General features: G+C 41.9%; 1 protein-coding gene across 6 annotated transcripts in view; it reads left to right on the top strand.

The window, feature by feature from the left end:
* Positions 1-23,273, top strand: part of fam172a (family with sequence similarity 172 member A) — a 144,155-nt gene that overhangs the window by 99,336 nt on the left and 21,546 nt on the right. For all 6 annotated transcript variants that reach the window (XM_034542129.1, XM_034542126.1, XM_034542128.1 and 3 more), the window contains one exon: positions 2,945-3,029. In XM_034542129.1, coding sequence (XP_034398020.1) covers positions 2,945-3,029 — 85 coding nt within the window. The remainder of the gene's footprint in view (positions 1-2,944; positions 3,030-23,273) is intronic.

Genomic DNA, 23,273 nt, shown 5'->3' with positions numbered 1-23,273 from the left:
AATCACCCTTTTTATATTTTATGTTTTTTAGATTGAGATAATAAAAGTGTGCATGAATTGTGGCCAAACCTGAGTTTAGAGTGTGTTCTGTTGTCCGAATGCAGGCTTTGGAATGTAAAGAGTAGCCTACAGATCCTATTTTTCAAGGGGCTGAGTGTGTATTCCTGTGACAATTACTGTGTAGTGGATATGGACACCTAAGAGAGACCTATTTGGTCCTCGTGCAGACTCCATTAGATCCCCCTGCCATCAGCTGAATGCAGTGTTTTGTGTCCATTACTCTTAAAGTGTGCGTGCAGCCCGGGTGTTTGTTGTGTATGTGAAAGAAGAAGACCGGCTTCCACTGTGACTTGCAGACGCACAAACACATACATGTGCACATGACAAAGAAGGATCAAAAGCATCTCTCTTAGGTAGCGGGCTAAGCTGACACCTGCTTGTAATTTACACCCTCAGAGCGTACTTTTAGCTTCATGGTTAGCTTTCGCACTTAGCTTCAGCCTCTTACTCAACACTTTAAAGGATCTTTTAGGACTTTGTTCCTGCATAATGTTAGTAATGGAATTCAAGTGAAACAAAATGCACTCTGCAACAATGAGTCTTGCATTGTGTACAAATGGGTACATGCTTGTGTGCATATCCAGCACAAACCAAAACCCACACTTTGTGGGGGGAGAGTCAAATCTGTTTACATGTTTGTTTCAGTCTGCCTTTAGTTCAACGGCGCCATTGATCGGCGGACGAGCTGCTTGAAGTGATGATGCTATGTGTCAGAGGCAACCGATGTGATGTGTCATCCTTTTGTCAAGTCGCCCTTCTCTAATCCCAGCCAGCAGGCCTTGCCTTTATGTGACTGCTGTTATGCCTGCGGTCTCCCAATGTGTGTGTGTGTGGGCAATGTGTGTGTATGTGTTTGTTTATGCAAGAGTTTGTGTGCACATGTGATGTTGCCTTGACAAATCTATTCAAGCCCCGGCCTCCCTGCCTCCATTGGTGGTGATAGTGGAGGTGAAGGAGGAGGGAGAAGGGCCCTTTGAAAGACTCCCCTCCTTCCCCTCTCTCCAGCCGCCTTCAGCCCACTGCTCCACAGCCCAGCTGACATCTTCTTCCAGACAGACTGAATGAATTAAAGGAGATACAATGAGACACTTGATGTAGCAGTCAAGGAGCCCCACTGCTTCTGTGCCGCTCTACACCACTCTGCCCTCAAGCCCAGGCTCAGAGGAGACCACATCTAGGGCAAAGCAAATGATCTAAAAATACACAATATGCCACTGTTTACCAAGATGACTTGTCATCTTTTCCCAACACTAACCCCCCACCCCCACCCTTCTCCCCACCATTCCCACTCATCTCTCTGCCGATCTTAGTTGAACACGCTTCGGCTCCTCTTATGTTATACCCATTATACGACTATATAGGGCTCAATTAGGTCTCAAGTATATTGTGTCCCAGTGTACCTTTTAAATATTCACACAGAAAAATAAAATAAATATAATAAATACTGCTGTTATGCCTGCGGTCTCCCAATGTGTGTGTGTGTGTGTTTGTTTGTTTGTTTGTTTTTCAGAGGGCTTGAAGTGGCAGAGATTTCATACGTTTGTCTTTAAGGTCCCTCCCCTTTTAGGGCCTTAAGCGCCAGGGTTGCCGAGGGCAAAAATGCAAAAGCATGTGTGCTTCTGTGTGTGTATTTGAGTTTGAATTGTTCACAATGCTACACAACTTCGTGGGAGACCGCCTGTAATGCAATCACTGACCCACACACATGCACACACGAGCATGTGCAACACTGTAATGGCTGTCAAGGGGCCAGGGTGAAAGTAAACAAGGGCAGATAAGCAGTGATTCAGAAGGACGCCAGCTGCACATTCTAATCTCTTTACATTTTCTCTTTCTTCTATTTTACTTTTATCTTATCTGGAGAACGTCTTCTCCAAACATTCCTTTTCAGACTCCCTCTGTCCCTCTCCCTTTTCCCTTGTTTTTGTACTAACCTTACAAGCCACAGCATACCAATCCACATTGAATGGTCAAACGGGAAAACGTACTTTGATATGTTGTCATCTGACCCAGAGCATGAAACCTCAAAGCATGGGAATAGTAAGTTGTTTTGAAGTGTGGCTTTAATGCAGTTCATTATTAATTGTACCTTAGGTTTAACCCTTATGTGTTTGAAACAACCTAGTAGATAGAAAGAGGCCGCGCCACACAGACTGATGAAGACAGCGAAAAACAGATAAAGAGGTCTTCTCCTCTTTCTGACAGGAGAGTTGTCAACCACAGGGGGTTTGAGAGGACTAGGGGTGTTTGCAGGGGGTTATGGGTCAGCAAGCTGGGCAGACACCCTCCCCCAGGGCACCCACTGATCCACCATGGTAGAAGGCCTCAGCTCTCAACCACAAACAAACGCCAAGCTGTCTGAGCAACATGTCACAGAGCTTTTAATTGCTTGTTCCTGTCTCTCTCTCTCTCTCTCTCTCTTTCTCTCTCTCTCTCTCCTTCTCTCTCCTTCTCTTTCTGTCTCTTTCTCTTCTCGCTCCACCATGCACACACCTCTTTCTCGATCATCGTCTCTCCCCTTTTCCTCTGCACCTGTCCCCCTTTTCTTTGTCTCTCTTACCTCCCTATTTTCACTCCCTTTTTTCTCCACAATTCTATTTTGATTCCAATATCTCTTGCAATTTCAATAAAACTTGCCGGAAACTAAATACATTTGAAACACAAATCGTCAAATCCCTTCCCTTATTGTACTGTATATGTCTTTAAGCATGTATTTCTGTTTGCGTGTGGGAGTAAGTGTGGAAAATACTGGTTGCCACTTATTTCCCAAACCTTCCAGATGCCATAAGTAGTCGGTTACGTCTTTTGTAGAAACAACATATCTAATGATAAATTTGTCCTTGTTTTCAAATGTCAAATTACACATTTGTCCCTCTCCCTACAGCACTGTTCCAACTGGGTGTCGAGTCCAGAGCCCCTGGACACACCACTGGATCCCATGCTGCCAGACTGCCCCCGAGTCTCTGCAGGTATCAAACAACTCTTTAAAAAACACTCCAACAGTAATAACATTATTACTCAATATCTACTATGGTGCTATGTCAATGTTAGCTAAGCCAAGCGTTTATTCTATAGTCAAAGGTGAAAAATTGGGTATAACATTTTTTCATAAACCATCACTACACGTCTTCTTAAATGTAGCCTAAAAATGGGGGATTGGTCTCGATGTTAGGTGAAATTTTTTTATTTTGAAAATCTGCTTAAATGACAGATATGGAAACAATTATTGCAGTGCAGATAACAAGGTTCAGTAGGTGCGTTGTTGTGGGTATGTTGACAGTATTTCTTTGTGTGTGTGTGTGTGTGTGTGTGTGTGTGTGTGTGTGTGTGTGTGTGTGTGTGTGTGTGTGTGCGCGAGGATCATTGTCAGTAAAACTGAAGCAGTGGTAGATTATCTTGAAACACAAATACAAGCAGAAATGGAGCTTGTCTCACACACGCTACAGAAATGTGCTGTTTGATTTTGTTTTTATTTTCGTCCTCTTTGACGCACCTTCTTTCTTTTTTCATCATGCACTCTGTCTTCTATATTCATTAATCCTCTCCTGTGGTGTTTGGCTTCCTGTCCATGTGCCCTCTCTGTGGTGAACTGGCCTTGATGATGTCATGGCCATCATGAGAATGTGTCCTTAATGTAGGATTAGGGATGAAAGCTGTAATCCTCAACATGAACGTTGATAAGAGATGATGATTGCAGTGTTGTTTGAAGATATGACACACATATGGGCCGGCACGCACAGGCGCACACACACGGAGAAACAAAAAGAAAAGCTGAACAGGGAAAAATATATCTGTCATAAGTATTTAATGCACCTGATTTTACTCTGTGTATATGTTTTAAGTAGTGATGGTGACATGTAGTACACAAATACAAACACACTCACATTCTTGTCTCATCACTCTTTTCCATCATCACTCAAACCTGCTTTGTGATTTTATTCTCTTCAAAGCCCCTCTGTGACACCATGGTGAATGTATAGGTCATCTTACACATGCTCCACGTGTTAGTGAATACATCTCCAACACTGCTATCTCATCTTGGCCACTAAAACACCATGTTCCACACGGAGCTCTGTGCGTGGGTGGCCTTAACATCTACCAGTGAATCAGTTTCTTGAAATGTCATATAGCCTTCAATAGAAAACCCATACTGTATTTCATCTCCCAAATGTCAGTTTTTTACCTTGATTTTCTTACGTCTCTTCTCAGTGACTGCTGTCGGTCAAAAGACAGCAACCTTTGAGCGTAGATATCGCAGTCTACTTTTTGAAACTGTTGGCATGCCTGGCATTGTCCTATCACAGGCGTGTTTGACACAGCATCCATCTGTATGTATGCACTATTGACTTGTGCTCTATTGACTTTTGATACTTTAACCCAGCTGAATAGATCTGAGTCTCTGGCCCGTTAACAGAGCTGCCAACTCTTCTTGTATCTGGTCTTTTGGTGGCAGCTTCTGATGTCAAAGGTTGTCTCAGTCGTCTTTGTGTCCTTGGCAGCCTGGCAGGTTCATAGGCAGCAGCCATTGTGGTAAGAGTCACAGCAGAGCAACCGAGGTGACGAGGTTGAGAGAAGGTTGAGGGAAGGCTGTCAGGGCAGCGTGGCCCAGCACTTCAATCAGCCCAACAGTTCTTCTGCTACCGCGACTGCTGTTGTTCGCGTTGCTATGGTACGTGTGTGGGGGGGGAGGGATCAGGGTTGACTATAAAGTATCTCAGTAACAGGAAACAGACCTGTGAATCCTTGTTGTCATGCACGCACATGTAAGTGCACATGCTCATATGCAGACACACACATAACAGTGTGAACCACCGCTCGGGGGGTGACTTGGCTGCTGTGGGGAATGGCATGTGATCACACATACTCACACACTAAGATGTCCGAGGGATAACAAAGTACTGGAAGTTTCGGCACGGGGACTGGTCAGGCAGTGTGATGGGAGAACTGGTTGTAGGACGAGTCTTGCCGTTTCTCTCTTTCTGTCTCTACTTTTGTTATTCTCTCTCTCCTTACTCTTTACTGCTTCTGACTTTCTTAACACACCTCTCCCCCCCTCCATTTGTGCTCCGCCTCCCTGTGTGGAGCAGTGATGATATGATTATTATGTTTTCATGCTGGTAGACTCTTGGCAGAAGGAGGTAGGGAGCAGTGGAGGCAGAACTGGGCTGTTATTCCTAATCATCTGTGAAGCATCGTCGGTATACCAGCATGACACGATGACTGGGCTAGAAAGACCCAGAGAGGGAGAGAGAATAACGCATAGCAGGGGTGTCCGCTAAGGCCTCCAATTCTTGTTTGAAATTTGACAAAACCTGGAACCACCCCCTTTGCATTTGTTTGGCTTGCCTCCCTCCCTACATTTTTATTGTTTGGTTTTAATTGTGTCTTAATCTTTCTTCCTTTTTTTTCATCTTGCAAAAGGATTTTGTTCCCGCAAGAAGGTCATTGCTCTGGCGTTTGGCAGTGGCCTGACACACTAGCAGAATGTTATCAGTTAGGAGCACGCTGAACACGGCAAAATATGCAGATAAAGTGGAACCAAACTCCCTGCTGGAAAAGCTGTGTGTGTGTGTGTGTGTGTGTGTGTGTGTGTGTGTGTGTGTGTGTGTGTGTGTGTGTGTGTGTGTGTGTGTGTGTGTGTGTGTGTGTGTGTGTGTGTGTGTGTGTGTGTGTGTGTGTGTGTGTGTGTGTGTGTGTGTGTGTGTGTGTGTGTGTGTGTGTGTGTGTGTGTGTGTGTGTGTGTGTGTGTGTGTGCGTGCACGTGTGCGTGTGTGTATGTGGCAGTAACTACAAGGACAACAGAGAATTAAGTCTGTGAGTAGGGTGCTGTTTTAGTGGGTGGCCTTCCCGAGATGTGATCATTTCATACCTACAATGCCATTTAGATGCCAGGACCAGGATGAATGCAAAATGAGAGAGAATGAGGGTGATGAGAACAAAATTTACAAAAACACAGGAAAATCCCAGTTTTCTTTTTTTGTTAATAGCTCCTTTGTTTTTATTGATAGTTTATTTACTTCTTTTTCTGGTGAGATGGATGATCAGTTGTTTGATCAGTAAAGATGCTATTTCAAAGGTGGGGGAAAACCCTTTGTTAATAACACACACCTTCTTAAGCACACAGACACATGTACACACAACTTCCTCTTGGGTGATTACTCATTGTCCAAGCTGATTATTAATTACAAAGGGAGAACTCTCTGAAGGTAAACACTGATTAATGGCTAACAAAAGTAAGTTAATGTCTTACCTGTTCTTTAATTACCAACCCTGCTCTGCTACAAGCATCCCAACACAAGGCTGTAATTAACCCTAATGGACTGCAGGAAGAAACTCACTTTCATTTTCTTTCGCAACATAAATATGCTACTGTATGTCATCTTTTGATATGCCCACCTTTCTTCCTTTTCTATTAGGTTTTGCATAATCTTTTTTTTTTTTTATCTTGAATGAAAATAGCGGGTAGTTGGCTGGAAAAGTGATGCAATATTGTTAAAGACATGAGAAATAAATCCTGTGCAATGACGTGGGAGGTCACTGCCTTTCTTCTTTACCTAAGGCTCATACCTCTGTGGTTCGGTGTTATTAATGTACCAAGATACCACTGAGACACAAAAAAGGTGCCTGGGAATAAAAGCTGATACAGAGCACACACATACATAGCCATGGCTCTTATTGTGAATGTGCCATGTCCTACTGTAGGTGTGCATGTAACATTCACCTCCCTGATCCCTGACCGTGAAACACCTCTAGCTGTCTGCACTTTTACACACACACGCACGCACGCACACACGCACACACACAAACGCACACAACATCTGATTGATGTCTGTGTGACTTAACACATTGGGAGGAAACTCAGGCCCACTCAAATTAACCTCCCCTCCTCCAACCTGTTTTTCCAGCTTGGTAAATTGGAAGTCCGCTGCCTCGATAGAAGATCACATGAAGATGTGTATGTGTGTGCCTGTGTTTTCACATATGCGTTTCAATGTTTTCTTAGCTTGACCGGCACACGTTGTGCTAGTTTTGCAGGAAATAGACAAGTAAACTCTGGTGAACTGGACCCTAACCTTTGACCTGGATTTACTGAGATTGGATCAGGCTATTGTCTGGGACACATTTGTGACAGATCACATCATAAGGATGTGGAAAATGCTGAGAACAAGAACTCCTGATGTCTGGGATTAGTGTGTCTAATACAGTGCTGATTTGTGAGATGGAATAACAATTTTGTTTGAATTGTGATTATACTTGATATCATAAACTACAACCATATGATCAGAATACCAATTTCTAATGGATTTATTTTAGTTCAACAGTGATACATGAGCACTCATTGTATTGTTACCGTCTATGTAATATTTCCTTTTAATGCCCAGCCGTCAAACAATGACAATCTCTGACAATTTATTTTTCTTTAGTGCCCGAGTAAATCAGTTTACCAACCTTAAACTAGAGGCAACAGTGAAAGGGTCTTATTGAGGGCACTAAGTTGAAAAAGAGAACAAAAGTTCTGCCAGAAATTAATGGTTAGTGTGTAAAACTATATCAGAGCTGTGCATGGATCTTTTTGTATCTATTTTCTTTTTTCCACCTTGTGTGATTTGGTTTAGGAGACTTGGAAGGGCCAGGTTTGGTTGCAGAAGTTATGTCGTAATGTAACATGGGATACAGCTTGAAGTCTTTTCAGCAAGAACAAAAATATGTAAATCGCCATAGTTATACAATAACCAGCTGGACTTTATTAGAGTTATTGCAGGAAACAAATATTAAGGATTACTATCCGGTTCTTAGTACACATACTAATAAATAATACAAATCTAAAATAGTTTTGAATCATGCACTACTGTTGTTTTTATTGAAAGAGAATTTGGTCTTTTACGTGGAACATTTATAGTACGTTATTCTGGGGAATAGGTAGCTTGTTTGGTCCTGAATACCTGTGTTTAGATTTTTCAGTTAGGTTTAGGTAAAAGTGAAGGTTATGCATCGTAACTATAATTCCATGAGTACAGGCAGAGAACTTAGTTAAGCCAATAAACAGAACCTGCTAATTCCACACGATACTTTGTGTCAAACCTTAATTTAGCATCCACAAGCTGGCCCATACAACATCCCAACCTGCTGATACAATCCGAAGCGTTCAAAAATGTTATTCTATTGGATATCCCAACTATCCAAAGTTACCGGATGTGTTTGGCTGCATTTTGGGGAAATGAGAAAACGAGACATGACACATCTCGTATATTTCCGTTTAGAGGAATGATGCCGCCATGGAAAGATGGTCAGCAATCTCAAGGGAATAAGAGTTGGTAGGGGGAGTGTTAAATGTCTGAAAGTTGTTGCCATTTTTTGGTGGTGCACTTCTTGACATGAGTGCCATGAGGATACCGAATGCTGGGAACATAAATTGGCAAATATATAGGATCTGTTATATGGTGGAGCACCTGTGAAGTGGAAAAGATTTTAATGTATTTAACTGTCAGCTGCCTTGGCTGGAGTGGTACATTGGCTCACTATCAAGAGTCTGGTACAAAAGATAAACAGAAGATATGAGCAAAAGAGAGTGTTGCCTACACTGAATATCTTTCTTCTGAGCGTTGTTATTCTATTACTTTACTTTTTATTTGTATGGATGTTTTTATATCTGAATTGGAGTCATTGGAAGGTAGCAGATTCAGATGTAGAAGTAGTTTTTGGGAATGACAGCTGGAAGAAAAGAACAATCTGTCAACTTAAGGGTTCCTTAGCAAAATGTATCACAGCTCTGATTAAGGATGTGTGAATGCAATTCTAGAAACACATTTACACACAACAGTTCAGCAAAAATGAAGAATGACATTACAGCTGAAGCTTGAGATGAAAACGTCTTCATGTTAGAGAATATGGATTACAATATCATATATATATATTTCACTTTGGCCTCAAGTGGGCATACATTTTTGATGTGGTGGTTATATGAAATGGCCAGAGCCATGACAGAAATATTGAGTTTCCTCTGGACCTTTGAACATGTTAGATTTGTTTGTTTTTAACACATCTCAAAATCCCAAGGGAATAACAACCACAGAGAAAATCAACCAATGGAGATGAAGAACTTTTCAGCTCATCATTAAACATCTGAACCAACCTTCATAAATTCCTCCCTCAAATCCTCACTTTGTGTCCAGGACACAAGACTTCCCTCAGTCCATTGACAGGCCACGGTATTGTTACATGGTGACAGGGCAATCTGTTCTGTCACGTAGGTTGCCGTCTCTCAGGGACATTTCCTTTGAATCAAAGACTTGACCACTTTGATTCAATTCTTTGATTCAATTCTCGAGGACTGTCCGTGTTTATTGATTATTCCAGCTCTATGCTTTCTGTCTGACATGAATCTTCACCCAGATCAGAATCAAAGATATGCCGACATAGTCAATAGACAAGCCCTTGTTACAGGTCCAAGACAAGGGTGTTGCCATTTGTTTGTCTTAACTGACAAACGAGAGGAAATGAAGGAGATCAATACATGAAGCTAATTATTGTTCTAGCGTGTCAAAGTTAAAGACTATATAATTAATCAGCAGTGATGTGAGGTTCATGAAATGTTGACTTTTGCAACTATCTATGTCAGGATATTGCTTTAGTCATAAATGTAAACATTACATTTATATTAGCAGCTGCAGTGACAAAAATAGGTATGATTATAGTATTATTGTTTTTTATTTATTCTTATTTTGATTTGTAGTGGTGGTACCCACAGATTGATCAGTATTTGAGAGTGCATCTTATTTCAAACAGAAATGTTATATATTGGGACAATAATGATATAATTTACACCAAAACAATTGGAATCAACCCCAGGAGTGTATTATTCAGTCCATATCTTTAAAGTATTGTAACCACTGGGAATAGATATGCTATAAATAAATAGGTTTATGTGACATATGCATGAAGGATGCTGACAACATGTGAAGTGTGATTTCTAATCACATCTCACATGCAGAGCACTATTGCTTTACAGTTTAGGCTATTGTGATTATGCTAACTAGAAGCGTGTCTGGAAAGCCCAGTCTGTGGTCTTCAGTTCACCCCTGCACTAGGTAAACTCTATCCAGGAGGCATTTCATCCTCTACTCCTTCCTCTTACTTTTCCAGTCATCCCGAGGAAGAGAAGAAAGGGAAGACACAAAAGGGAAAGAGCCTGGCATGCATAAATGAAAGTTCAACAAGGTTCAATGAAACACTTATACAATTTGCTGCAATATAGTGGGGTTTTATAATCTCATTATCATCTTAGTGCCAGATTTGCCCATGAGGGCCGTTCTGTATTCACTCTTATTAGCTCCTCAGATTTGTCCATTTGTCCTTCCGCTACCCACCTCGCAGCCAATCACTGGGACAGTATCGCTAATAAATACCCCCTCCTTCTTATTTTATTGCCACTTTTATTTATTTTGCTCTTGCTATACCTCCTACTGCTTTATTCATGCTTCTTTTTTTACTTGTACTTGCTGTGGGGCAAACACAGCATTTTATCCAGCAGTCTGTTAATACCTGTATGTATATTTCTTTCTCCATAATGTATTTTCCATTTAAACACATCTGTACAGTATCTAAGTCAGCATATTGTTCATGCTTTGACTTGAATCCTATGTTTGACTTAAGGACATACAAATAGTAAGGTTCAGAATTGTCTAACAACATTTTTAAGAAACACATTTTATGCTTAACATTTTGACAATCTCTTCATATTACCCACAATAATGTACATTTTGGATGAATGACGCCAATACAGTTGCGCTCGTTTGTTTACTCTGGTAGTGTTTTTAATCGTTTTCCTGTTTTAAGCCAGGCTCTCTCCTCTCTTGAGTATGCAGGGTCAGATGGGGGAGCTAACGTACAGGGTACAGTAGAGCAGGTCACAGGCTGCTTTCAAATCCCCAAACCTCTGAGCTGCTCTGGGTAGTGTCCATCCCTGGTCACTCAGAGGGCATCACCAGATTAGTGTTTCACGGACATGGATCTCATTTGCCCATATGGCCTCTTCTCATTGACTCGATATAGGCTCTAATCCGCCCAGCCTTTACCCCTGACCTCGACATGTGGCGAACCACTTAGAAAAAAGAACACATAAGTATATACCACATTTGACGGCTATAGTGTAGAGATGAGGAAGAAAACAATGGCCAGTGTTTTCTCAATCATCAGTGTCTGTTTGGGATTCTCCAGTGGCAACCAGAAAAACAGCGGGAAATACCGTAATAAAATGCTGGATTCTTCTTGTAGACCGGTCTTAGGTGCATTCCTCATTGTGGAATTAATCCAATAAGCCCCAGTGGGGCACGGCAAATCCTAACCACTGCTAGTATTATAACTCTTAGCAATCACCTTCATTCTATAGTCTCCCAGAATCCCTGTGCCCTCATTAATTAAGGTAAAAGTAGCCAACCAACAAGTGTTAGAGTGATGCTAACCATGTAGCAACACCCATCCGATGATTCTTATCATCATTATTGGATGTGACCTTGTCTGTGGGAAGATGAGAAGAACCAAGCCAGAGAGGAAAACCCCACACTGCATTAGCATAATGTCATTGCTGGACTAACGTTTAATTTCCATTAACTGTTGTATCCATTACTTGTGAAATAAATAATCCTATTTCAGTCTAGATATTGTAAATGTGCGTCAGTAAAGGGTGAGTAGGATGAGATTGATCGATTCAGAAATCATATGACGGTGTAACCATAATAAGTTCTCACTGACAAAAAAAGAGAATCTAATTCAATGCTCCACAGCATTCATATTCAAGATTAAGAATATTAATGTGATTGACCCCAAAATACTGACTGATGTAATTTTATGTTTATTTTGATCAACATTAATTAATTCTCTGCAATTATTTTCCCTTATTTAGTTTAAGCTGTTGACATGTTTTAATTTGCTTTACCTCTCAAACAGGTCAACTGGAGTTTATTCACCATCTTATCTTAATTTATCTCCAGTGGTGAACAATTTGTAAATTACTCTAAAAACAGATGCTGTAATTTTATTGAGGGTCAAACAAAATGTAGTTTCTCCTGACTTTTAATTAGATTTCATTGTGGCTCCCAGAAGTGTGTATTAACTGTAATTATGTGAAAGTTCGATTTTTATTTTACTGATCTTCGCCCTATGTCAGCTGGGATAGGCTCCAGCGCCCCCGCGACCCTAATAAGCGGTATTGAAAATGGATGGATGGATCTTCGACTGCTCTGTTGGATACATGTCTTTTTAAATAGAGACTGATATTGTTATGGGTTCATGACGTTAGTTCATAAGGTTTAGCTGATAATTAACACACACTCACACTGTATGACCAACAACTAGATTGCAGAACCCATACTGAGATCCAACATCTGCAAAAGCCAGTCAATTTAATGTCACTGTGCACACAGTTTAAATTCATGTAAGAGCTAAGAGTTTCCATTTTTCTTCCTTGAGTTTAAACGCACCGTTCCTCTTTAGTTAAATATTGTTGATATATTGTGGCAGTAGTTTTACCACTTACTTATCTTCTGCGCAGTTAGGTTATAATTTAATCGTCATTTAATGTGATTGTTATGAAAGAATCTGTGAGATTCCATGTTTGTTCTTTTTTTATTTGGAAAGCAAATAACTGAAATGATTAGAAAATAAATTTTAAAAAAAATCATCCTAGAAAGTCCTTGAGTCCTACTGAACTTCAAATTACAGTTTTTATTTCTCTTTTTTATGTAATTATGGAGGAAAAAAAAGTGACGGTAGATTCCATGATCAGCCGGGTTTTGAATATGCAGCAGTGACCTTGGATCCTCCCTCATGCTCCATGTTGACATCTTGACAGATAAAAACTTTATTATTTAGCCACCTCCAGGACAGGAGACAAACCGCTGTGAAACCGATGTGTGCTTCTATATGAGAAATGTGGCAATTAAAAATGTTTTTTAGTTGTTTTTTTTCAGTGAAAACACCAAGGAGTATAAAGCAGTAATAAACACAGCTTGTTTGTAGCCCAGGAAGCAGCAATTATAAAGTGCTTGGAGAGTTAAAGTGCTTATTGTGCCTGGGAGTAATGAGATAGCCTGCGTTGATCCCTTAGTGAGTCTGTGGTTCCTAATCCTGAACACTCTTTTCCTGCTTCTCTTGTTTATCCACTAGCATCCTCTGACCATTGCTGGCCTGTCACTGCTCTGGGCAGCAACCGGTGACCTTTGACCTGTGTGTCAGCTGACTTTTCAGCTCTTAAAATGGTCTGGCACATGCAGAGTCGAAGCAACCGACCAGTAGAGTGTGTTTTCCTCAGTGTGTGACCAAGTGGATTTATTTTCCCATCAAACCAATTGCTCTGTAAACATTTGTCTTGGTTTTTAAATTGTGTAAGGTTAGTCTCACTTGTTTTTACTATCCATTTTCTCCATGTGCATTTGTCTTAAGTTGTCTCTCAAATAGAGATGACTGACATATTTCAAGCCAAGGAAACCCATTTTGGGATCTTATATTGTAAAACATATTCTGTTTATACCATGAGAGTCATATTATCTCTGAGTGGCTATGGCTCTGGAGGTAGAGCAGTTCGTCCACTAATCGGTTTCGGGATATCGTCTGTTCCATCCCTGGCTCTTCCAGTCTGCATGTTGAAGTGTCGTTGGTTAAGATAGTAAGCCCCAAAAATTGCTCCTGGAGGCTTTGCCTATAAGGCCTTATAGGTGCTATATAAATGTAAGTCCATTTAGTCACCTTCTGTCCATCCTGTCACTCTGAAACTTGTGTTAATTCCCCCGAGGTTCATTAACTGTGTCATCTGTGACAGGTTAGGTTGAGAGATTTAGTTGTGTGGTTGTGAGCCTTTATACTTGGGTGAAGATGTGTGTGCATGTATTCTGCACTTACAGATACTCACCTACACTTGTGTGCATGTTCTCCCAAGAATGCGGATTGTACAGGCATGTTATCTGGGTGACCTAGAGACAGACTGGTTATCACCTCTGTGAGCCTCTCAGGGCTAAACTACAAAGCCAGCGGAAAAACACCACTCCAGCCCCCCCCCCCCTGCCTCTGCATCTATGTGCTGGTCATCCAGTATGTCCGCCTACTGCAGTACTGCAGGGCTCATCTCCTATCTAATCAACGTAGACAGGCAACTTGTCTGCATACACGCACACAAACTAAATTTGTGCTCACAGATTCAAATGCACACGGACATGCTCAGAGATAGCTGTACACATGTAGACACACTTAGTGATACACCCCTAAAGACACATGCACAAACACACACACATACACACCTACACACACACACACACACATGCTGATAATCACAGACAAACTCACATTGAGATATGACTAGCTGTTGCAGTGAGATGTGATAGGGGCCCAGAGGGCACAGAAGAGGGTCTAAGGCCAAGTGCTAGACATGCCAATCAGGTAGTGCAGGACGCCACACTGTTGGACAGGGGGTCCTTAGAGCATAGAGGAAATAAATTGGACCTCATGACTCTGAGGGAGAGTCCCCTTCCCCATTCTTGAGTCCAAGTCACCTGACTGTTGTGTGACTCTGGCCCTCCTTCCAATCACCTCCACCCTACCTTGTCCGTTGTACATACCCTAACAGAATCTCCAGCCACAGAGGAGACCGTTTGAGATGCAAAAGGGTGGGTCAGTATTCGGAGGCGCAAATTCTAAATCCATCTTTGGCGCCATTTTAATCCCCCCTTTGTTTGGCTTATGAAATGCTTTTTTTCATTCAGAGTGCATGCAAGCCGAACGTCTGATGTTACACAGTGCAGCTCCCCTTTGCCCCTACCTTGCCCTCTGAACAACATGTGGCCAGATAACAAAACCCTAAACAAAAGAGGTAGATTCCCAGAGCAGAAGAAAAGTGGGGGCTCGCACTTTGTGTCTGCAACACTTCATGAGCACTAAGCGAGGTTGGCACCAGCTGTTGGAGCAGAGATGCGGAGAATCGGGGGGAAGTGAATTGCATTTGGCACCAGGCGGCTATCAGGCAGTAATTAGTATAGCTAACATCCCAGATGAAGGAGTCAAGTCTAGGTCAGGGTAAAAAACTTCAAGGGTCTTAGCGGGTAAAGGTTGGAGGCCAAGCCTTGCCCCCTCCCCTCCCTGAATATAAACTCATGCCGTGCCTGCTCAGATTTGCTGAAATCTGTATTGACCTTTGACCGTGAGGTGTCGCAGCCAGTCACATGTCAGACTGGCTCCTGTGGACCACGCTAGATGTGTTCATATTAGATTGGATCCTACTCAAGACCAGCCCATCCCGACCTAAGATTTAATCGTACACACGATGAGGCTTTTGACATAGATGTTACCTTACAGCTTAAACCAATGCTTGGCATACCTGCCCTGCTCTGGCCTCAGGATCAACCTTTTTCTGTCACACAGAAATGCCCTCAAACCAATCAACAGATAAATCAAAGCATGTATGGATGAACGGATAGATGAAAGAGAGAAATGGATTGTTTTGTAGTACAATTTTTAAAATCACATTGTAATCTCTTTCATATATGCTCAGCTTGGTGTGTATTTTCTGTCCAAACGTATGTGTGTGTGTATGGATGGGTGTGAGGGTCACTCTGCATTCATTCCTGGTTTCTTAAAAGACCTTTAATCCTCTAATGCAACCATAATCTCTTTTAATACATTGAATATTAGTTGACAAATCACATGATAATAAAGTGATATGAAAATGTTTCTTTCGAATGACAGGATACACTAAGGATTTAACCCAAGGTTCTAATCGTAGCTGACACACTACTTGTTTTGTTGATTATGTCATAAGGTTTATGTCCAATGTTGGCCTGTACCCTTCCCACAGCAGGGGCTAAAAGCTCACCGGCCATCTAAAATTGCCACTAACCCTTTGGAGACATAAACAGAGACTTCTGTTTATTGAATAATAAAGTCGCATATACAACCTCCGATAACATAAGCAATTTTGATACATATGAGCTGTAAATTACAATGCACAATACACACACTTGTGAATTGTAATCAGGGATTTCTATGTGTTCTTACATATCAAATACTTTCCTCTGAATAACTTAAGTCTCTGAGGAGTTAAGATAAACAAGGTTCTAATGCAAAAAAAGGTTTGAACTATGTGAACTTTGGTGCATTTAATTTATCCTGTGTGCTATTTTTGGTGCTTTTCATCTCTTGAATCATGGCCTAGTTTCTACATCTTGTTTTTGGAAAAACATGAGCTAAGCTGTGGTGCACAAACCAGACAGCCATTAGATCGCTGCACTGTAGGTCTGACCTCTGACCAGCTAAACCCCTGCTCCACCCCCCTGGTAAACCTCTCAACCAAGCCCGCCCCCCACCTGCCCAGCCCATGCCCTGCCCCATGCCTGTCCCTTCTTGGAAATTATATTATGGTGTTTGGATCATCCTCCTTGTCTTCCTCCATACTGTAATCCTATTTGCTCTGTCATGTGTTGGTGTTCACAGATGGTGAGTGTGTGTATGTGTGTGCATGCAGGCGTGGAGGCGGTATGACACCCAGCACACTCACAGCTGTTTGGACTAGCTCACTAGCCCCATTGTCTCTCCCACACATCCCAGGGAGAGTGGTCCCGCTTAAACACACTCATAGGGCCATAACCAACCAATCACCCAGAGGGGTGTTGAAATGAGTGTAATATTTTGGGTAACATTGCTATCAGAGTTTTAAAGTTCACCCGTCCGTCCTTCACGTTCCCCTCCTTCACTGGTCTTCCGCCGTAGTACCATCCCTGCACTTAATGAACACGTTAGGCTGAACGACTGAATGAGTGCGAAATGGGGTAGGGGGCTGTGGTGTGGGGGGAGTTGGGGGCAGGTGGAGTGGGGTTGCGGGTGGGAGGCATTGAGTTCCCACTCATTGTTGATTCTCGAGTAAAGAGAGAGAGAGAAAGCGCAGCAGGGGGAGAGGTCCTTGGCAGTGCTCCAATAGTTGCCGTCTCATCGTCCACATTTAGTTCCAGCTGAGTGCCCACAGTGGGCACGGCCACACTGCCTTCACTCTGACCTCTCGACCGAGGACCACTGCTTGCCTGTTTCCACCACCCCTTTTGATTCATCCCTTTCTTCTCCCGCTCACCCCCTTCTCATCCTTTGTATTTTGGAAATGGCTTCATAACAGCCCAAATGTTTTGAAATTGATTTGTCAAAGCAATGGGATATGTTTGTGATCAGACAACCAGTGGCATGCTTTGGGGGCTTAGTTGTTTGTTTTTTTAAATACAGTGCTACCTATCATCCAACTCTTGATCAAAACTAAAATCTTTTGATTTACTTTTTTTTCTGATAACAAAAAACTACAGTTGGGATTTTCTCATTAATTAGTTTTTGTCAAGTATACAAGAGTTGTGTTCCCCAAAAAGAAAGATTAGTTAAGTCTGCTCTTATGTGAGTGGTAATTGGAATGGTCCTTGTTTGATACTATTTAGTGCCATTTGTCGACAAAATGTAAATAATGTTTACATAATAATAAATATATATGAGATAATATGTATACGTGAAAAAGCAGTTCACAGACAAAACCCATTATTGCTGTTAAAAATTGCAATACGTGTATGACCTTTTATTGATCCCGATTAAAATATGTTGTTTGGTATTCAACAGAATGGGATTATTGCAGAAAAAACAGAACATTTTTCAAGAAATTGTTTTCAAAGTTGTGTTTGTTTCACAAGGTAAGAGGTGGTTCGTTTTTATTTTATGAATAGCTACAATCACAGGCCTTGAAGTGGAAAAGCAAGGATTGCAGGGTTTCTCGTATTGTGGGACCTCCTTCCCCTACACTTGAAGACTTTCTCTCAAGGTGATGCCCTTGGTACTGTTAGTGTTGGAGCAATAACACTTTCAAGTGTTGTAGTCCATTGGAAATGAAAAGACTTCCAGTGACAAACTCAAGAAGTGTTCTATGGTGACGGACCTCTGTCCTTTACCTCACTTCTCTACTGCTATCCATCTCTTTCCTTTAAATCTTTGTATAACCTTTACGTATGCTTGCTCTTTCTTTATTTCTAACCATTTCCCTTCCTGTTCCTCTCTAAGATAAAATGCACATATTTTAAATCTTAAATTAAGAATCTAAAATCAAATTGAACCTAACAAATCTTAATAATAAAGCTTGTTTTTAGAGGTCATGTCATCGCCTCCTTTTCTTGTTTCAAACTAAATCTATAATTTTAAGTTATTTTTGCTTCTCGAGCTTGCTCGTTGTGCTGTTGCACAGACATTGAACAGGTTGGGCACCGGGCCAAACCTGAAAGAGTCAATACTGTTATAAGGGCAGACGCTTGCAGACAAGCAGAATTTGGAAGCGCTAATGAATTGCACCTGTATTGATCTCCATGGGAAATCCTTGTATGATCCAAGAATAATATAAAGGAGAAAAAAAGCATTGGATTGAAGGGGATGGAGGAGGTTGAGATGAGGTTGTTGGCAATGGGGGGCAGACGTGTTTGTGCAGAATTTGTCAGGATGCAGACAGTGGGATCAAGATTGGGTATTGACGAGATAGGGGGCCGGGTGACTGAGCCACAGAAGCTTGAAATAAACTGTCGGAGGCACACGGACAGTCATTACAGTGAAGCCGCCTGGCCCTGCTCAACCTTGAGCCAGTCGATAAGCTATTATAACCATGCAAATTGTGGCCAAATCAGAGACCTGACATATTGGTATTATATTCCTGTGCAACCACCGGGTTATGCATCATTATTGGGAGCCAGCAACAATATGCATTATGCTCCCTTGTTGTTTAGTGTGTAGACTCATAAGGTGAAAACACTGCCACTGACAGAAGGACAATAATGTTGTGTATGTGTGTATTGGATTTTTTTGTGGAGGGCACAAATTGAATGCAACGATAACTTTCCACATGCCAAGCTCTTTTGCCATTTCTTTTTTACATTCTTATCAGACTGTTTTCTCTTGATCTTGCTCCACCATCCTCATTGTTTCTTTAATTGTTTCAGCTTCTTCGCTCTCAGTGGGAGGGCAGCCTGCCAGGTCATTTACTCTCAGTGACAGTGTGATGCATTTAGCGGGCCAGAGTTTGGATGATGTAATTTGGGCTAAAAGCTGTGTAAACACTGCTGTGACCTTGGTTTTAGATTTGTCAATAGGGCCAGGTTGGAGAAGAGAGAAGAGGATTGTGTTGGATTGAGAACAATGTGCCTTGGATATGAGAGCTGGAAGTCTCTAGCTGACTTACTGATATGATAACCTGAGATACCTCAGCCTTACCTTTCACCCCGGCTACAGTCTTTTAACCATCTCTCTGCTCTCTCTTGTTGTCAAAGCCCTCCGCTCACCTCTTTTCCTCCTTTCTCTTTGATATTGGTGTACTTGCTTTCTCTTGAACACTCGTTATTGCCCTCTCCTCATGTTCTCTCTACCCTTCACTTTTCTCCTCTCCGACACTGTTCCTTTCTTCTTTGATAGCAGAGTTTCTGCCCTTCTCCCCGCAGCTTGTCCACTGTCTGCCCTCATCTTCTCTGCCATGGTGCTTTACTCTGTTCCTGCTATCATCTGTCCTACGCGGCTCTTCATGAGCTCCAGAGGTCAACACAAGTAAACACTGGCCGACAGCCCAGACAACACAGATCTATTGATCTGGTTCGGTGGGAGAGGTGATGGGTCTCCTGGTGGGTCTCCTGGTGGGTCTCGAAGAGGGTTATGACCTCCAGGTCTAGACCACACCGTCCTGGGTCCTTTAGTTCGGGGAGGTTAGATAAAATGGAGTATCAGGCCAACAACAGTCATTCAGTGTTGGTCCACTGAGAATGCCTTTGGGCTACCAGGGCTGCAGGTGTACAGCTTCAACATTTGGTCCAGGGCAGGGTAAACCATATGATACACAGGCAGGTTGAGGCATTAGAGGCGGGTGGGGTTACGGACAGCAATGAGCAACGGCAGTTTTACATGGCTTTATTATTATTGTGATAGGATTTGTCAATATTAACTGATTGAGAGCTGCAATTTCAGTGGTGTTTCATGATACCAGAGCCTATTCATAAAGATCCCATTTGTCTCTTGCAATTGTTTAGATGCAGCCACCAACAAGACAGTGCCAGCAATTATACAAATACAGATTTACAGCAACATTAATTGGACAATTAGCAATCTAAGCATGCCCAAACTCTTCCACATTGCCTGGATGCTGTGAAGCAGCTGCATGTCTTGTGCTTATACACATATTTGCTGGTCTTCAAATGTTGCTTTTGTCTGTGGATAGGAATAAGTTATACACTTATTCATGTAGGACAGGTATTATTGTTGTTATCATAGCTCAAATAGTTGTTCAAAAAGACTGACATGTATTTTTGATTTTTCTTTATTCAATTTATTTGTCTGTCCACCCCAAATTGCTTATCAGTTTCTAATGCATTTATCATACGTAACATATTTTTTCCATCTTGTGCAGCTCTCATGGACATCTTTGCACAGCTGCAAGGAAATTACTTGGTCTATTCTTCATCATTTATTTTCACATTTACTAAATTGTATCCAATATTATTCGTATTTGTTCGATGTCAGAATCTGTAAGGTTAAAAAGACAGTAGACGAATGACATGCATTATTGATCTGCCAGGAGGTTTTAAGAGCTACATGGTTAGTGGTGTTAGCCCACAGTTGAGGTTAGGGTACACACACATAGAGACATAAATCCATCAACCCTTAATCTACAGTATGGTGTGAGTGGCAGGAGTCGGCGTCACTACTTACTGACATCTCTAAGTCTTGCACAATGTACAGTTCTATGGGAAAAGGGCGTGAGTCAGATATAAGGGCTACTCAGTGACCCTTTGAGATAGGCCTATTCATCAGCTCAGGGCAGTGCAGCTGATATGTGAGAATACACAGATTTTTTCTACCAAGTTCTGCGTGCAATGGCTCGCAGATGGGCAGCGATTAATCAGAGAGGTAACTGTGAAGTAGTTTGCAATTAGACTGGAAAGCTCTGAGGCATGCTAATTGAATCAGAAAATTAGCGACAGCACTGTACTGAGCTGTAATAGGCTAGCTTCTGCTTGCAGCAGGTGCTAACTCACTCAGCTGTGGAACAAGGTATTTAAGTCACATTAGCAGCAGTAAAAATATTCCTTTATATGGAACAGTTAGATTTTCTGCTTGTTTTCACTGCCCATGTCACCAAGTAGAGCCAAACAGAGGGGCAGTCAGCTCATCCAGGCACAAACACAACAGCCAATGCCTTCACAAAATCTCAGAATGAGTAAGTACTTGATTTGTTGAAAGCTACATAACAACATGTTCATAATATCAAACAGGAGACCAGCTTGCTAGATTATATGTAAAAGTCATATAATACAATATTTTATTTGAGCCGGGATAATGTACAAAACCTTTATCTTCACACACTGTGATTGGAAACACTGGTTTGCTTTTTCAGTTCTCGCAATTGTTTCCCTTCGCTTGGCTTCGTTCTCCTCACCTGCACTTCCCTCATATGCTATCACCCCCTCTTCATCCCTCCTCAAGCCTCCCCAGGGCTCTTGTTTGCTGACATCTCTCTCTCTGACACAACATGAAAAAGTGGTGAGAAATTAAAAATTGATTACTTTTGAGCATGGGGTTGCCGTCTCATATGCTCTTTGGCTATGAGGAGGAGGAGAGAGGAGGAAGAGAGAGAGAGAGAGAGAGAGTTCTTTCAGGGTTTTCGTAGAGTCAGAGTTTGGGAAGAGAGTGCGAGAGCGGGGAGGCAATGCAAAGCGAGAGGCGCAAAGGAGGAGAGAGTGATGTAGAGAATTCCCCAGGCAGACAGTGTTGTGCCTCGTAGTTCTGGCTTTAAAGCATGCTGCGTGCCACACATACAGTAGGAGCAGAGGCCATGACAGACAGAGGGAGGGAGGGTGTGTGTGTGTGAGGGTGTGTGTGTGTGTGTGCGCAATTCAGGCAGACATCATCCTCTTTTCTGACTGTCGAGCCCCCCGGTCCTCCTCAACATTCAGATCCTGCCCTGGCTCTGCTAACTCTGATATCTTCATCACACATGCCTGCCTGCAAACACACACACATACACACAAAACCCACAAGCACAACATGCATATATGCATGTTTAGATAAATACACAATCACACATGTAATGCACATGTTGCCCCATGCAAGTCCATAGACACAATGTATTGCCTATGTCTCTCCAACACACACACACACACAAAGCTTTTCACATTTGCAGCTGTGTGTGATCATGCTCATAAGGATGATTGTGCCATCTGTATTGATTTGTGTGTTTTTGTCTGTGTGTATATGTTGTGATGTCTGCTTGGCCTGAAATTAGAGAGGATGGAATAAGGTCTTAGGTTGATGAGAAGCCATTCACGATAAACCAATGTCATGCATTGATTTTCCTGGTAATGAGTTCCCAGAATTTCGACATGCACACAGGCGTTGAAAGATACACATAGAGTATGGTACACGCACACTATGTCACAAGCACTCCTCTCTTTGTGGAAACATTCATAAAAGATAAATGAGAACATGTGTCTAAAATATATCTACATGTTATTAAAATGTCTTGCAGATAGGTCTAGGTTCAACGCTTCAGAACTTCTTGCTAACAGTCAGTTAATGTTCATTTTAATTTTAATAAAAGGAAAAACTAATCTTCAACCATTGTAATTGTTTTACCTGAACATACCATATCTATAATAGTGGCCATTTCTAAGTAGCTAATGCCTTACCCAAGCTATGGCATGTGCCTCCAATTATTGTTAGTATTTTCCTGAAGTGCATGCGCTTTTATTTCAAATCGTACTCTGGCACAAATCCGAACTCTGTACTGTTCACCCCTCCAAAATTAAACAGGAGAGCCTCGCTTTCCTAAAGATGCTTTCTTTATCTCCACATCCCTCTCTCTCTTTTTCCCTGCTTCTTTCTCTTCCCCGTTGAGAGGATAAGGGCACTCCCACTCTTAGTCAACTGTATAGCATTTACACTGAGGTAACTGTAAGGTTAGCTTGATCAGCTTTTAGTGTGGAAACCTGGCACCTGCGAATAGGCCCTCCGGTACTTTGGCTTACGACACTGAAACTTTTGCTTTCACTATTTACCTCAACTTCCCGGTCATTCTACATGAGACTGTGGAACCTTTCTTTTTTCATCAATTGTACAACCGGAGAGTCACATCATGTGGGTTGTCCTTATGGAATAATTTTTATTCCCCACTTTAATGCTCT

The sequence above is a fragment of the Cyclopterus lumpus genome, chromosome 9, assembly GCF_009769545.1.
Source record: "Cyclopterus lumpus isolate fCycLum1 chromosome 9, fCycLum1.pri, whole genome shotgun sequence".
In the NCBI taxonomy this organism is placed as follows: Eukaryota; Metazoa; Chordata; class Actinopteri; order Perciformes; family Cyclopteridae; genus Cyclopterus; species Cyclopterus lumpus.
This window is presented reverse-complemented; position numbering and strand designations above follow the sequence as displayed.